Source organism: Cnephaeus nilssonii (genome assembly GCF_951640355.1).
Source record: "Cnephaeus nilssonii genome assembly, chromosome: 13".
Lineage (NCBI taxonomy): Eukaryota > Metazoa > Chordata > Mammalia > Chiroptera > Vespertilionidae > Cnephaeus > Cnephaeus nilssonii.
In genome coordinates this window covers 73,420,801-73,433,436 of record NC_137084.1, presented here as the reverse complement: position 1 = coordinate 73,433,436, position 12,636 = coordinate 73,420,801, and the positions used below count along the sequence as shown (strand labels likewise).

Sequence of the window (12,636 nt, the reverse complement as noted above, 5' to 3'; positions counted from 1 at the left end):
TCTTCCCACCCCCCACCCATAGGTAAAGTATGTTCATTTTAGATAGCATAGTACTGTGTTTTACTTTTTTATTTAGTCTAACATTCTATGTTGTTTACTTAAAGTGCATAGAAAAATTATAATTATCTATATTAAATTACAAATTTACATTATATTTAATACAGTTCAGTTTGAACCTGACATCTTGCTAGTAGTTTTTTATTTCTCATCTGTTCCTTTTTCTTCAATTATATGATTATTTCTCATTAGTATTTAATTTATTAATAGTAATACCACTATTTGTTAGACATTGATGTAGATTTTATAATAGGAACCTTTAATTTATTACATTCTATCTTAAAATTATTCTTACTTACATTTGGCATACCGGTAAATGGCTTGTAAGAATATACTTCCATTTCTCCCATCCCTTGTGTTATTGCTATCATGAATTTAAATTCTTAGTATGTTTTTAGATTCAATTGTTGATAGATATGCATTTATTGTTTTTTCATTGCTCATATTTTTTACCTTTATCTTCTTTTTCCTCTTCTTAAAGAATACCTTTCAACATTTCATGTAATACTGATTTGGTGGTGATGAACTCCTTTAGCTTTTGCTTGTCTGTGAAGCTCTTTATCGGATCTTCAATTCTAAATGATAGCTTTGTTGGGTAGAGTAATATTGGTTGTAGGTCCTTGCTATCCATCACTTTGAATATTTCTTGCCACTCCCTTCTGGCCTGCATAGTTTTTGTTGAGAAATCAACTGACAGTCATTTGGGCACTCCTTTGCTTTTTTTAAGATTCTCTGTTTGTCTTTAGCCCTTGGCATTTTAATTATGATGTGTCTTAATGTGGTCTTCTTTGGGTTCCTCTTGTTTGGGACTCAGTGCTTCCTGGATTTGTTAGTCTATTTCTTTCACCAGGTAGGGGAAGTTTTCTGTAATTATTTCTTTAAATAGGTTTTTAATATCTTGCTCTCTCTCTTCTTCTGGTACCTGCATACTGTGAATGTTTATACACATAGGAGATCCAATGAACATAATAAACAGGTGAATAAAATAGAATAAGAGGCATGTAAATGAAACTAATGATTCTCAGGAGGAAAGAGGGGGCGGGAAGAGATTAAACAAAGATATTACATGTACATATACATTGCCTATGGGTACAAACAATAGGGTGCCAGAGGCCTGGGGCAGGGTGGGAACTGGGTGGACAGGGGCAATGGGAGGAAAAAGAGAGACATCTGCAATACTCTCAACAATAAAGATTAAATAAATAAATAAGTAAATAAATAAATAATCTTAATAGGTTCTAAATCTTGCAATAAATCATATTTTTAGTTTAATTATGTTTTAAATAAAACATTAATGAAAATAAAAAGCCTTTTTTTTTTTTTTTTGAAAAAAGGGACTTCTCATTCTGCATATTTAAATCTCCTTCTGGTGCCATTTTTATTGCACCTGAAAAATGATCTTTGCATTCTCATTTCATTTATTTACTTACCATAGTATGGTTTACTAGCTCTCTTATTTATTTTGGCTTTGTAAGTTTATTTCATCTGTATTTTTAAATGATAGTTTAGCTGGAAATAGTGCTCTATGCTTTCATTTTGTTTCTTTTTAGTATTTTAAAAAATGTCATTTCACTGTATTCTGTGTTGCAATATTTCTGAAAATAAGTTTACAGTCTTTTTTATTTTTGTTCCCCTAAATGTAATTTGTCATTTACCTGTGTTTTAAGGAATCTTATGGTTGCCGCTAACTGTCCTCCCCTTCAGGCCTGGTTACACCTAACTGCCGTCCCCTGCTGACCTGGTCTCTCCCAACTGCCCTCCCCTGCTGGCTTGATCGTCCACAACTGCCCTCCCCAGCCGGCTATCTTGTGGCGGCCATCTTGAGTCCACATGGGGGTGGCCATCTTTGACCACATGGGGGCATCCATCTTGTGTGTTGGAGTGATGGTCAATTTGCATATTAGGCTTTTATTAGATAGGATATGCATAACCCATGGACACAGACAATAGTGTGGTAAATGCCTGGGGCAGGATGCAGTGCTGGTTAGAAGGGGTTAATGGGGGACAAGGGGGACATCTGTAATACTTGCAACAATAAATTTTAAAAAGTTATATATTATAAACCCTGAATTAACTACTAAAAGAACAAAATTGGAAATTATCGCTAATAATCTAAAAAGAACATAAAATTATAAAAATACTCAACTCAAGTGACAGCAGAAAAACTGAAAAGAGGGGAAAAAACAGATAATACAAATTTTAAAAGTAGCAAAATTTAACCTTATCAGTAATCATATTAAATGCAAATGATCTAAATACACCAAACAAATGTTAAGTATTATGAGACTACATAAAAAAAAGAAAAAAAAAGATAAATATAATCACCCTACATCCAAATACACTTTATAAATAATGAGACAAATAGGTTAAAAATGCAATAATGGGAAAGTGTCTTGTGTTAACATTAATCAACAATAAATTGGAATAGTTTATTAGATTCAGATAAAATAATTTTCATTTCAGAGAATATTAACAGAATAAAATGTATATAGCTATAATGAGATTAATTCAGGAGAAAGGCATAACAATTCTAAACATTTATACACTTAAAAACAATTATCCTATATAATAAAAGGATAATATGCAAATTGACCCTAATGGCAGAACGACCAGGAATGTCCGGTTGCTATATAGAACTAATAGTTCATTTGTGCATAACCTGTCACCATTCTGTTCTCTACTTTAGTCAATTTTCAGATTTTTTTAACATCAGCTATGGGTACTTACTAACTTTAAATGTCTAGAAAGAGGTAAAAATATCTGGTCATAGTTTTTCTTTCAATTGTAGGCATCTGAGCTTTAACACCTGGTTCTTCAAATGATCTTTGCACCTAAAAATAAAAAGAAAGTTTTGGGTCCTTCACCTTGGGCAGAAGCAGAGAACCAATTACAGCATTTGCTGATGAGGATGGTGGGAATAGAGGATATTTATAGAGAGGTCAAAGACCTATAACTGTCCTAAAAAGAATCAAGCCTTTAATTATGCTGTCAACTCCCCATTCACACCCATAACCTAATACCCTAGGTCACAAACTCAAATTTACCTTCAAATAAATTTCCACTAAATCCATGACCCCAGTGTTATAGGCTAAATAGTGTTTCTCCAAATTCCACATGTTGAAGCCATAACCCTTAGGACCTCAGAATGTGAGTGCATTTGGTTTAAGGACCTTTAAAGTGGTGAGTAAGTTGAAATGAGTCCATTAAGGTATTTCTATTCCAACATGACTATTTTCTTTATAAGAAGAGGTAATCTGGACATGGCAGAGACAGAAAGAATGTGGGAGCACAGAGAAAAGGTCATGTGAGGATACATTAAAAAGGAGGCAATCTACAAGCCAAGCAGAGACCCCTCAGAGGAAACCAACTCTCTCAACACCTTGATCTGGGTCTTCCAGCCTCCGGAATTATGAGAAATAAGTTTTTGTTGTTTGGTTATGGCAGCCTGGTGAATTAATATACCCATTAACCTGGAATATCCATTAACTTTATTTGTGATCCCCACACTTGAAAATAAAGAGCATTATATGACATATAGTAACCTTCACATTTTTAAAATGAACAACCTGACAAATTTTGACATATAGGTATACTGGTAAATCATCGCCACAATTAATATAATAAACATGTCTATCACCCTCAAAAGTTTTCTCATGTCCTTTTATAATACCTTTCTCTCCAAATGCCCCCTTGTTTTCAAATAAGTAATGAATGCTTTATACACTACTAGATACATTAAATCGTGCATGGATAGGTCCCTAGGCCTGGAAGAGATCAAGGCTGGCCGGGGCCTTCCTTCATTTGATGCCACCTACTGGTGGTCAGTGCATGTCATAGCAAGCAATTGAACTCCCTGTCCCCCATTCAAACTCCTGAGGGGACAATTTGCATATTAAGCTTTTATATATCCTATCTAATAAAAGAATAATATGCAAATTGACCATACCTCTGCTATACCCACCAGCCACGCCCCACCAGCCACACCCACCAGCCAATCAGGAACAAATATGCAAATGAACACAACCAAGATGGCTGTGGCCATGGAGAGCAGGAGGGAGGCTTGGGTTTCCCCGGCAATGGAGGAAGCCAAGCTTTCCACCTGCCCTTGCTGGCCTAGGCCTCCACTCAGTGCTACAAAGTTTCAATGATAGAAGATAAATAAATCCCAACAAAAATGATGGCAGCCACAGAGCTGGAGAGAGCAGGTGGCTTGATTTGCCCCCAGAGATGGAGGAAACCAAGCTTTCTGAACACCCTGGCCAGCCCAGGCCTCCACTTAAGGCTACAAAGTTTCAATTATAGGAGATAAATAAATCCTAGATCCCAGGGTCTCCGCTTGGGTTGCCGGGGGGAGTGGCTGGCCTGCAAACCACCACAGGCTCCTCGCGCAGGCCACCCCTTGCCTCAAGGGAACCCCCACCCTGATCCGGAACACCCTTCAGGGCAAACCAGCTGGCCCCCACCCATGCACCAGGCCTCTATCCTATCTAATCATATCTAATAAAAGAATAATATTCAAATTGACCATCACTCCAACACACAAGATGGCTTCCCCCATGTGGTCAAAGATGACTGCCCCCATGTGGACACAAAATGGCCACCACAAGATGGCCAGCAGGGGAGGGCAGTTGGGAAGGACCAGGCCTGCAAGGGAGGGCAGTTTGGGGGAAACAGGCTGGCAGGGGAGAAGTTAGGCATCAATCAGGCTGGCAGGGGAGTGGTTAGGAGGTGATCAGGCTGGCAGGCAGAAGCAGTTAGGGGCAATCAGGAAGGCAGGCAGGCGAGCAGTTGGGAGCCAGCAGTCCTGTATTGTAAGAGGGATGTCTGACTGCCCTACTGGGATTGGGCCTAAACGGGTAGTAGGGCATCCCTCAAGGGGTCCCAGATTGGAGAGGGTGCAGGCTGGGCTGAGGAACACCCCCCCGCTCCTCGTGCACTAATTTCCTGCACCGGGCCTCTAGTATATAGATATCTGTCATTATAGGTTAGTTTATATTTAGAATTTTATATAAATAAAATCATAAAATAGGTATAGTTTTTATTTCACTCTTTTACTCAGCATAATTACTCTTTTAATTCATCTATGAAGATATATGAATTAATAATTTATTCCTTTTTATAGCTTACTAGTATTCTACTATATGAACACACCATTAATTATTTATCCTTCCCACTGTTGATGGATATTTAATTTGTTTCCAGTTTTGAGTTATTACAAATATAGCTGTTATGAATATTCATATTCAAGTACCTAAATGTAACCATATACTTTTCATTTATCTTGGATGGTAGGTGTAGGATTTGCTATTTGAGAGCCTATTGAAATATTTTCCAAAATGAATTTGTCATTTTTATATTTCCACCAGCAGTTCATGAGTTTCAGTTCCCAAACAAATACTCCAACATTGAATGTGTTCAGTCTTTTTTATTTTATTTATTAAAAATATATTTATTATTAGCCATTTTAATGTTTTATTTTCTCATGATTTATGACCATCTTTGCATGTATTAATTTGCTATGAGTTTTGTGTGTATGTGAAGTGTTTGATCAAATATTTGTAGTTTTAGTTTTATTTCTTCCAATATTTGAGTGTTGAGAGTTGTTTATATATTATGAATAAAACTTTGTGTAATAAAGCTTTATATATTATGAATAAAAGTATTTTTATATTATGAAAATAATCAGATATTTTCTACTAATATATAATTATCCCTTCAATCTCTTAAATGTCTTTGGAAAAGGAGACAGGCTTATTTTTGATGAAGTCAAATTTATTATTTTTAATGGCTCATGCTTTTGGCCAATAATTTTATAACCCAAGGTCACAGAAAAATTCTCTTATAAGTTTTTCCAGAGGATTTATAATTATAGTTTTTATATTTAGATCTCAAGTAGATTTGGAGTTAGTTTGATATGGCTCTAGTCTAGGGTAATAATGGTTCACTATTTTTACATATGGATATCCAATTTTCCTTGTGCCATTTGTTGAAAACACTCTATTCTCCCCTGCATTGCTTTCACAATGGTGCTGAAAATCAGTTGGCCATACATGTTTGAATCTATTTCTGGGCTTTTCCCCAAATCTGTTAATTATATGTTTTTGTGTCAGTCATGCAGAAAATTTGAAAAAAAAGAAGTACAATAAACAACAGTGTGTTCAACTCAAATTGTTAACATTTTCCTATATTTTCTTTATCTAAGTTACTTTTCTGTGTAACCGTCCCCAAATCCCCATAATTGTGCAATCTGCCACCAGCTTTACTTTCTTGAACAATTTCTATGTACCAGGAACATCTCATTAAATCCATATCTCAACTCTACCAAACAGAATCTACTGTTATTTCTATTTTTACAGAAGAGATTTAGGCATGGAGATATATCATTCCTGATCTTAGGAGATAAACATTAAGTATTTTGCCATTAAATATGATATTAATTGTAGAGTTTTCATAGATATTCTTCATCATAATATTTCAAATATTTGGGGATTTTCTAGAGACCTTCTCAGTACTGATTTCTAATTTGTTTCCATTTTGGTTAAAGAACATATTCTGTATGACTAGAATCATTATAAAATCATTGAGACTTGTTTTATGGCCCAGATGATGACTTATTTTGGTAAATATTCCATGTACACTTGAAATGATTGGGCATTCTACTATTGTTGGTTGATTGCTATATATATTACCAGTTGGGTCAAGTTGTTTGATCATGTTATTCATATCTTCTCTATCTTCTTTGGATTTTTGTGCCCTTTTTATATCAATTATTGAAAGATGGGTAGTAAAATATCTTGCTATAGATTTGTCTATTTCTCCATATAGTTCATTCCTTTTTTGCTTCTTATATTTTACTAGAGGCCCAGTGCACAAAAATTTGTGCACTGGGGGGAAGGGGTGGTCCCTCAGCCCAGCTTGCGTCCTCTCTCAGTCTGGGAGCCCTCAGGGGATGTCCACCTGCCAGCTTAGGCCCACTCCCCAGGGCATCGGGCCTAAGCTGGCAGTCAGACATCCCTCTGGCAGTTCAGGAGCCCTTGGGGGATGTCAAATTGACAGCTTAGACCCTAAGCCGCACTCTGACATCCTTAGTGCTGTGAAGGAGGTGGGAGAGGCTCCCTCCACCAATACTGCACTGGCAGCCTTCAGCCCGGCTTGTGGCTGAGGGGAGCTCCCCCTGTGGGAGCTCACTGACCACCAGGGGGCAGCTCCTGCATTGAGCGTCAGTCCCCTGGTGGTCATTGCACACCATAGCAACGGGTCGTTCCGGTCATTCTGCCATTAGGGTCAATTTGCATATTACCCTTTTATTATATAGGATAATTGTTTTTAAGTGCATAAATGATTAGAATTGTTATGCCTTTCCCCTGAATTAATCTCATCATAATTATACACATTTTATTCTGTTAATATTCTTGATATAAAATTTATTTTATCTGAATCTAATAAAATATTCTAATTTATTGTTGATTAATGTTAACACAATACACTTTCCCATTATTGCATTTTTAATCTATTTGTCTCATTATTTATAAAGTGTATTTGGATGTAGGGTGATTATATTTATCTTTTTTTTTTTCTTTTTTTTATGTAGTCTCATAATACTTAACATTTGTTTGGTGTATTTAGATCATTTGCATTTAATATGATTATTGATAAGGTTAGGTTTAAATTTTGCTACTTTTAAAATTTGTATTATCTGTTTTTTCCCTCTTTTCAGTTTTTCTGCTGTCACTTGAGTTGAGTATTTTTATAATTTTGTTTTATGGCCTTTTTAGATTATTAGCGATGATTTTCAATTTTGTTCTTTTAGTAGTTAATTCAGGGTTTATAATATATAACTTTTTAAAATTTATTGTTGCAAGTATTACAGATGTCCCCCTTTCTCCCCCATTAACCCCTTCTAACCCACACTGCATCCTGCCCCAGGCATTCACCTCACTATTGTCTGTATCCATGGGTTATGCATATATACATATAAGTTATTTGGTTGATCTTTTCCCCCTCTCCCCTCCCCCCATCTTCCCTCTGAGATTTGACAGTTTTTCCATGTTTCTATGTTTCTGAATCTATTTTGTTCAACAATTTATATTGTTCATTAGATTCCACATATGAGTGAGATCATGTGATACGTGTCTTTCTCTGACTGGCTTATTTCAGTTAGCATGATACTCTCCAGGTCCCTCCATGCTGTTTCAAATGAAAAGAGATCCTTATTTTTTACTGCTACACAGTATTCCATGATGTAAATGTATCACAGCTTTCTTATCCACTCATCTACTGATGGACTTCCAGATCTTAGCTATTGTAAATTGTGCTGCAATGAACACAGGGGTGCATATAGTCTTTCTGATTGGTGTTTCCAGATTCTTAGGATATATTTATAGAACTAGGATCATTGGATCAAATCACAGTTTCATTTTTAATTTTTGAGAAAACTTCATACTGTTTTCAACAGTGGTTGTACCAGTCTGCATTCCCAGGGTTCTCTTTTCTCCACATCCTTTCCAGCTCTTGTCATTTGTTGATTTGTTGATGATAGCCATTCTGACAGGTGTGAGGTAATACCTCACTGTCATTTTAATTTGCATCTTTCTGGTCATTAGTGACTTTTAGCATTTTTTTTCATGTCTCTTGGCCATTTGTATTCCACTTTGGAGAAGTGTCTATTTAGGTCCTTAGGCCATTTTTTAAAATAGGATTGTTTGTCTTCCTTTTGTTAAGTTGTATGAATTCCTTATATATTTTGGATATTAACATCTTATCATATGTATCTTTGGAAAGTATATTTTCCCATGCAGTGGGCTCCCCTTTCATTTTATTGATGGTTTCTCTTGATGTGCAGAATCCTTTTATTTTTATGTAGTAGCATTTGTTTATTTCCTCCTTTGTTTCACTTGACCTAGAAGATTATTGGCAAACATATTGCTATGATAGATGTCTGTGATTTTGCTGCATATAGTTTCTTCTAGGGTTTTTATGGTTTCATAATTTACATTAAGGTCTTTTATTCATTTTTAGTTTATTCTTTTGTATGTTACAAGTTGGTAATCTAGTTCCTTCCTTCCTTCCTTCCTTCCTTCCTTCCTTCCTTCCTTCCTTCCTTCCTTCCTTCCTTCCTTCCTCCTTCCTTTTTTTCTTTTTTTGCGTGTATCTGTCCAGTTTTCCAAACACCATTTATTGAAGAAACTGTCTTGACTCCATTGAATGCTCTTGCCTCCCATGTCACATATTAATTGAGTATAATGGCCTTAGTTGATTTCTGGGGTGTCTGTTCTGTTCCATTGATCTATATAATCGTTCTTGTACCAGTCCCAGATTGTTTTGATTACAGTGGCTTTGAAGTATAACTTGATATCTGGTATTGTGATCCTTCCAAAATTGTCTCCTTTTTCTCTCTCAAGATTTCTGTGGCTATTTGGGGTCTTCTTTAGATCCATATAAATTTTTGTATTATTTGTTCTAGATTTGTGAAATATGCCATTGGTATTTTAATAGGGATTGCATTGAATCTATAGATTGTTTTGGGTAGTATGGCCATTTTAATGATATTAATTCTATCAACCTGTGAACATAGTATATTCTTGTTTATATCTTCCTGTATCTGTTTTTTCAATGCCTGGTAGTTTTCTGAGTACAGGTCTTTTACCTCCTTGGTTAAGTTCATTCCTAAGTGTCTTAATTTTTTGTTGCAAAAGTAAATGGATTTTTTTTTTAGTTTTTCTTTCTATGAATTCATTATTGGTGTATAAAAATGCATAATATATAACTTTAACTTGTTATCTCACAACAGGTGTTTTTATTTTTTATTAAATCATCAAATTTTCCCTTAAAGAGTATTTTTTAAAAGGAAAATGTATACTTAATTTTCTATGTAGTTACCATTTCCAGTATTTCCATTCCTTTCTGTGGATCTATATTTTCATATGGTATCATTTTCTTCTGCTGACTGACTTCCATTAACATTTCTTATAGTGCAGCTCTCCTGATGAGATATTTCAGCTTCTGTATGGCTAAAAAGTCTTTACATTGCCTTTGTTTATGAAAAATAATTTTATGTTTTTCTGGACTTAGAATCTTAGGATGACTTTCTTTTGACTTTCACTACTGTTTTCTAGCATGAATTGTTTCTGATAATTAGTCTGCTTCACTCTACTCTGTTTCTCTCTATATAGCATGTTTCTTTTTACTCTTCAATTTTTTACCAATAGTTTAGAGAATTTAGACTAATATGAGTCTGTTGTATTTATTCTACATTTTTAATACTTGAGGTTTGTTACCCTTCTTAAATCTATAGATTTATAGATTTTATTACATTTGGAGAAAATTTGGCTCTTATATCTTCAAATATTATTTTCTTCCTTCTCCTTTAGGACTTAAATGTATCATAGCCCTTTTTCAATTGACCTCACAATTCATTGATGCTTTGTTTATTTTTTAATTGTATTTTTGTTGTTTGCTGTGCTTCATCTTGTATAGTCTCTTCAAGTTCATTATTTTTTTATTTTTACAATATCTAATCAGCTAATAATCTAATTCAGTGTATTTTTCAGCTTACACATTCTAATTTATTTATCTCAAAATACAATTTAGATTTTTTAAATATTTTCCATGCCTCTACTTAATTATTGGATATATTTAATGCTATTTATTGTCCTTGTTAATCTCAGTATCTGTGCCAGTTATGATTCAGTTTTGATTATTCTGCTGATAGTGTGTTTTATTTTTCTGATTCTTTACATCCCTGGTAATTTTTATTTGATGTCATATATTTTGAAATTTATATTTTCAAGTGCTTTTGTATATATTATTATGCTTTGTTCTTGGATGTACTGTATGACTTGGGAACACTTTTATCTTGTGTTTTGGTTTTAGGTTTGTTGGGAAGGACCAGAGAATTATTTGTTTCAGGGTCCTTTATTCCCTACACCTTAGGTAAGACCCTTCTGAATAGTTTGCAGGCAAATTATGATATTTTTCCAGTCTGGCTGGTGGCAATAGGCACTATTCCTGGCTTTGTATAGCTACCATAGTATTTTTCCGAGTAGTCCCTTAGGATAGCTATTTCCCCTGACTCAGCAGTACACATACACACACACACACACACACACACACACACACACACACACACACACTGAGCATACTCTGCTAAATACATCATGGGGACCCTCTGAATGTCTCCAGAGTTCTCTCCTTTGATGTTCTATGAACTCTAGCCACCTTGTTCTTCCTGGATTGTCAGCTCTGTCTTTTTAATTGTGGAGTCCACCAGACTCTGTCTTATTTCTGCCTCTATATGCAGTAGCCTGGAAATTCACTCAAGTGGATATGTGTAAGTAAATATTATTCCCTACCACATGTTATCCCCATAGGTCATATTCATTTTCTATAATGTTCTGTATTTAATATTCTTTTTTATCTCTTCCTTATCTCCCATATTTTTAATATTTTTAATATTAACATACATTAAACTTTCTTTGCCTACTAGAGCTTAGTACTTTGGAAATATTTAAAAAGCAAGGTGTGCTACAGTGAATAATATTCTATCATTTGTGTAAAATATGCAGTTGGGTTATTTCTTCTATAAATTATCTTACTTCTATGAATAAATGAATACTATAGCAGATAATATGCTACTTACCATCACAAATATTTTTGTCAGGTGATAAGGCCTAGAATATTCTTAGATATAATTTATAAGTTGTGTGATGAAGAGAGAAACACTTGCTCTTCTCCAGGAAACATCATCTGTGAATAAAGGAAATGCTAAATTTTGAGTTACAACCTTCATCCTTACAAAAAGGTCATAAATTGCAAATACCTCCAGACAGACCTATGCATGTAGGAAAAATAAAGACTCAGATTTCTGGGCGTGGCTTTACATGCAAAATGACATGGTGGACTTAGATTGAACCATAAAATACATCATGTAAGGATTATAGCATCTTAGATGAGAAAGTAGAGTTCTAGAACCACAGTTCTATACTTCAAAATCTAAAACCAGTATGTTTAGATCTTATTTCCTAGCAAATATTTTCTCACTTAATCTTAAAAATTTTTAAGGCCTCAGAGCTACAAATTGATGACATAATTATTGAACCCACATCTGTCTGGCTCAGAAGATGCTTCAATACTATACCATGAATGCCCTCCTCCAATAAAAGCCCACCTAGCAGGAAACCCAAGTTTGCTCTTCCTTAGTTAACACTGGGTGGTTCAATTCATAGGTCAGTCGTGCAGGGGCAGAGATAGCTTTTGCTAAGACTGCTGTATTCTTATAGTTCAGTAGGCCATGCCTGGGCACAAAAGTCTACATGTTTCTGACTCTGGAAGGGTCCACATGTTTAAATGATATAATGTTTCTATTGTTTTTGTTGAGTTTGCTAACATAGCCTAAACTTTTTACTCAAACTAACTTGGGTTCATATCTGAATACTACTAGTGTTTATTCAGGCAATTGATATGATTTTTGTGAGCTTTAGTTTCCTTTTATGGGTGAATGAGATGATAATATTTAGCTAATAGAGATGTGCTAGAATATCTCTATCTCTATCACCTATATCATCTATATCTATATATCAT

At 34.8% G+C, this 12,636-nt stretch overlaps 1 protein-coding gene across 1 annotated transcript in view; it reads right to left on the bottom strand.

The window, feature by feature from the left end:
* Positions 1-2,789: 2,789 nt before the first annotated feature.
* Positions 2,790-12,636, bottom strand: part of LOC307110204 (caspase-13-like) — a gene marked incomplete at both ends in the record, with an annotated part of 148,296 nt that continues 138,449 nt past the window's right edge. Inside the window, 3 exon segments of the mRNA XM_079789199.1 lie at positions 2,790-2,888; positions 11,696-11,737; positions 11,741-11,802. Of these exon segments, the coding sequence (XP_079645325.1) occupies positions 2,790-2,888; positions 11,696-11,737; positions 11,741-11,802 (203 nt within the window).